This window comes from Salmo salar, unplaced genomic scaffold (genome assembly GCF_965601325.2).
Source record: "Salmo salar unplaced genomic scaffold, fSalSal1 ptg000322l, whole genome shotgun sequence".
Lineage (NCBI taxonomy): Eukaryota > Metazoa > Chordata > Actinopteri > Salmoniformes > Salmonidae > Salmo > Salmo salar.
Window position 1 is genome coordinate 37501 of NW_027675349.1, and position 5339 is coordinate 42839.

Below are 5339 nucleotides of genomic sequence, written 5' to 3' on the forward strand. Positions count from 1 at the left end.
TACCAACTTCTTCTTCTTCTATGGTATAATGGCGGTCCTCAAACCAACGTTAAAGGAGCGTGGCGCCTCCTACTGTGCTGGAGTGTGTTCAATCACGGTTTACGCCATTTCTAAATCCTCCTACCTAACTCGGTACTTCTGAGAAAATAAAAAAATAAAAATAAAAAAGATCCCTACTAACGTCTAATAGACCCTCCCCCATCCCCCAAATCCCTTCCAAACCCCCATCATACCCATTCCAACCTCAATGACCCTACACTTCAATCTTTCCCTCTCTTCAACATCCTTACAACACTATAACAACACATGCTCCACCGTTTCATTGACAATACCCTCCAGACACAAACCATTCACATGCTGCCAACCAGATGGAAGGACCAGTTCAATGTACAATGTCCTAAACACAATCGAGTAAACACCACCTCTTCCTTCCTAATCTGACCTTTGAACCTTGGTCCACCGACCTTTCTTTGGAGGGCATATAAATGCCGTCCCTTGTGCTCAGAGTCCCATCTCTTCTGCCACACATCTATCAAAATGGCCCTGATCTCACATTTGTCCTCACCTCTACCCAGTGGAACATTAATATATATTATATCTTGTTTTAAAGTTATTTTAGCTAACGAGTCTACAATTTCATTCCATTCCACACCTGAATGTGCTGGGACCCAGCAGAATCTCACTACTAGACCCATTCTCTCAATTCTCCATAATAACATTAATACCTCCAATAGTAGGTCACTCCTAATAGATTTACCAGATGATAAACTATTCAATACAGACAGAGAATCTGAGGATACTATAACTCTAACAGGTTGTACGTCCTCCACCCACTGGAGGACAACTATTATCACCAACAGTTCAACTGAGTACACTGACAGTTCATCTGTTAGTCTTCTACATATCTGCACATCACATTCAGGAAGGTAAACACCTGCTCCTGTGGGCCCACTATCTGGGCCCTTGGATCCATCTGTGAAAAGAGGTAAAAAAGCATAACAACTTCTACCAATGTAATTGTCAACCAGTTTCCCTTTATCACTGACTTCTGACCCAATCTTTTCCTTTTGTCTACCAAGGTTAGATCAACAACAGGATCTGGGAGTAACCATGGAGGAACATCCCCTATCACCACAGAAAAGGGCCAACCTCCAACTCCCTGAAACTACTCTCATCAGCAAGCTTTCCAACTGTCCAACCAAAACCACTGCCTTGTCTACTAGTATATTCCCAACAGTCATCTAGAACAGTAGCAGTGGGATGCTCAACCTCACAGCCTTTCAACCCAATAAGCTAATGACAATTTATTACGTCGTATATCCAAAGGCATCTCACCTGCCTCAACTGGACTATAATATAAATCCATGATATTATGGGATACAAAATGGGAAAAGGGGAAATTATGATAATACTAAAAAACACCCGTCTAACTAACCCTACACTCATTAAAACCCACTACCCCATTCCACTACTTTGACCCTATCTGCTCCTGCACCAGGCCAACTAACACTACACTCATTAAAACCCACTACCCCATTCCACTACTTTGACCCCATCTGCTCCTGCACCAGGCCAACTAACCCTACACTCATTAAAACCCACTACCCCATTCCACTACTTTGACCCTATCTGCTCCTGCACCAGGCCAACTAACCCTACACTCATTAAAACCCACTACCCCCATTCCACTACTTTGACCCTATCTGCTCCTGCACCAGGCCAACTAACCCTACACTCATTAAAACCCACTACCCCATTCCACTACTTTGACCCTATCTGCTCCTGCACCAGGCCAACTAACCCTACACTCATTAAAACCCACTACCCCATTCCACTACTTTGACCCTATCTGCTCCTGCACCAGGCCAACTAACCCTACACTCATTAAAACCCACTACCCCATTCCACTACTTTGACCCTATCTGCTCCTGCACCAGGCCAACTAACCCTACACTCATTAAAACCCACTACCCCATTCCACTACTTTGACCCTATCTGCTCCTGCACCAGGCCAACTAACCCTACACTCATTAAAACCCACTACCCCATTCCACTACTTTGACCCTATCTGCTCCTGCACCAGGCCAACTAACCCTACACTCATTACAACCCACTACCCCATTCCACTACTTTGACCCTATCTGCTCCTGCACCAGGCCAACTAACCCTACACTCATTAAAACCCACTACCCCCATTCCACTACTTTGACCCTATCTGCTCCTGCACCAGGCCAACTAACCCTACACTCATTAAAAACCCACTACCCCATTCCACTACTTTGACCCTATCTGCTCCTGCACCAGGCCAACTAACCCTACACTCATTAAAACCCACTACCCCATTCCACTACTTTGACCCTATCTGCTCCTGCACCAGGCCAACTAACCCCACACTCATTAAAACCCACTAGCCCATTCCACTACTTTGACCCTATCTGCTCCTGCACCAGGCCAACTAACCCTACACTCATTAAAACCCACTAGCCCATTCCACTACTTTGACCCTATCTGCTCCTGCACCAGGCCAACTAACCCTACACTCATTAAAACCCACTACCCCCATTCCACTACTTTGACCCTATCTGCTCCTGCACCAGGCCAACTAACCCTACACTCATTAAAACCCACTACCCCCATTCCACTACTTTGACCCTATCTGCTCCTGCACCAGGCCAACTAACCCTACACTCATTAAAACCCACTACCCCATTCCACTACTTTGACCCTATCTGCTCCTGCACCAGGCCAACTAACCCTACACTCATTAAAACCCACTAGCCCATTCCACTACTTTGACCCTATCTGCTCCTGCACCATGCCAACTAACCCTACACTCATTAAAACCCACTACCCCCATTCCACTACTTTGACTCTATCTGCTCCTGCACCAGGCCAACTAACCCTACACTCATTAAAACCCACTACCCCATTCCACTACTTTGACCCTATCTGCTCCTGCACCAGGCCAACTAACCCTACACTCATTAAAACCCACTACCCCATTCCACTACTTTGACCCTATCTGCTCCTGTAACCAGGCCAACGGCCTGGGAGGACGGGACACCACCACTCAACACACCCTGGAACTCTTCTGAAGTCAAATCTAGTATGACCAAATACTTCTCTGCAGCTGCCACCAAAACATATTTTTTTTCAGTGATTTACATTCCATTTCTGCGGTACAGTTGATAACCATTTGCTATGAACACTAAGAAGCCAACCTTACTGAAGCATATATCACTGGTTGGCCCATCCCTCTGTGCTGTCACAGATCTACTACTCACAGGGATCCTCTCAGGATCCTTCAGCCTTGACCCATCCTCCTCTACTTTCTTCACTGCCTCAGCAGTGACAACCTGTTCCCAACAGTGGGGTCAGTGGGATTGGATAGGGGCCCCTCTACCTCTCTCTCTCTCTCTCTCTCTGACTGGAGGAGACAGGTGAAATGGTGTGTCTCCTCTGGTCAACAATACTCACCTTGAAAGACTCCACAGCCTGTTGGAGCTCCTTCAGCTCCTTCTCTCTCTCCTGGAATCTCTGCTGGACCTTCTGCTGACTCATCCCCAGCTGCCTCTGTGGAGAATCACTCTTCAATGAGCTATCAAGCTTTATTAGTCCAGTAGATCAATAGTATAGTAATGTGACATAGGGCCCATAGAGAGGAAGATCTAAAAAAATGGATGGTCCATTTACTAAATGATATTTATTTGTTGCTATGTGAATGATTATAGTTTTTATGGTAGGACTACATGTATCAACAGGTTGAGACTGAACTTTGGACTCATAAAAGGGTATTCAGAATGATAATAGTGTTTGACATTATAAAATGGTGATACATTTGGAGAATCTGGGTTGACATATCTATATACTCAAGGTTTGTGTTCATATTTGTTCTGCTGAGGATCAATTTCATTTCAATGATCTCATGTTCAAACAGCCTTAGTTCCTACTGTATCTTTAATTCTTTGTTTATCAGACAGTCACCAACAAGTTGTTCTGGTCTTACCTGTTTCTCAGTCCTCTCTGCTGCAGCTGACACTGTATCATGGCCTTTATGTTCATCCATCACACACAGCAGACAGATACACTGCTGATCGGTACGACAGTAAACCTCCAGCAGTTTGTCATGATGAGAGCAGATCTTCTCCTGTAGTTGTGCGGTGGCTTTGACCAGCTTGTGCCTCTTCAAAGCAGGAAATTCGTAGTGAGATTGGAGGTGAGTCTCACAGTAAGAGGCCAGACACACCAGACAGGACATGAGGGCTTTCTGCTTTCTGGTCCCAGTGCAGAAATCACACGCCACATCTCTAGGTCCAGCATAGCACAGAGCAGGAGGGGGAGCAGCCTGGAGTCCTGTCTTCTTCAGTTTCTCCACCAGCTCAGCCAACATGTTATTTTTCCTCAGATTAGGCCTTGGAGTGAAGGTCTCTCTGCACTGAGGACAGCTATAGACCCCTTTCAGAACATCCTGATCCCAGCAGCCCTCAATACAGCTCCTACAGTAACTGTGTCCACAGGGGATGGTGACTGGTTCCTTCAGTAGATCCAGACAGACAGAACAACAGAACTGGTCCTGGTCCAGCAGAACTCCCTGTTGAGCCATTTGGACGGTTGTTCACTCTCACACAGACTGACGAGACAGAGACTCAGATCAGTTTCGTTTCCTCAGAAGAGAGTTTGTGAAGGGGGATGGATTTCCTGGTTCTGCCAGAGGGGTGGGGTTAGAGGGAGGGAGGGGTTAGAGGAATGCAGGAAGAGAGAGAGGAACTGCATGCAACAGCAAGAGGGAGACAAATAGTTTTGTTCCAATGTTAGAGCCCTTAACATGGAACAAATGACATAATGAATCTTAAAATGTGAGTTGTTAGAATATATGAAGGGTAACAGTTTTCTATGAAGTACGTATGTATCATTATTTTAATCACCTTTATAATGCCTTATAAATCAATAAGTCCTGAGGAGGTGTGATATATGGTTATTATACAGTACCACGGCTAAGGGCTGTTCTTAGACAAGACACAACACGGATTGAGAATTATCTAACACTTTCAACAATACAATCACATTTTATTTTATTGGTTTCATACACATATTTATCAGATGTTATTGTGGGTGAAGTGAAATGCTTGTGTTCCCAGCTCACAGAGGGCAAATCTAAAAAGTCAATGAAAATATTAGGACAAGCAATGATATATATATATATATATATATATATACACTGTGTACTGTGATGTGATGCATAGACAATTTGGAGTACATCTGTAGTATATCTGAAGAATAGTAGATGTACAGCAGTAGTTATATAGGATGAACCATGACTAGAATACAGTATATACATA

At 44.6% G+C, this 5339-nt stretch overlaps 1 protein-coding gene across 1 annotated transcript in view; it reads right to left on the bottom strand.

Annotated features, from left to right (window-relative positions):
* Positions 1-4631, bottom strand: part of LOC106595875 (tripartite motif-containing protein 16-like) — a 9835-nt gene extending 5204 nt beyond the window's left edge. Inside the window, exons 1-2 of the mRNA XM_082971537.1 lie at positions 4007-4631; positions 3478-3573 (exon numbers count right to left, since the gene is read on the bottom strand). Coding sequence (XP_082827663.1) covers positions 3478-3573; positions 4007-4603 — 693 coding nt within the window. The 5' untranslated portion in view covers positions 4604-4631. The remainder of the gene's footprint in view (positions 1-3477; positions 3574-4006) is intronic.
* Positions 4632-5339: the final 708 nt, after the last annotated feature.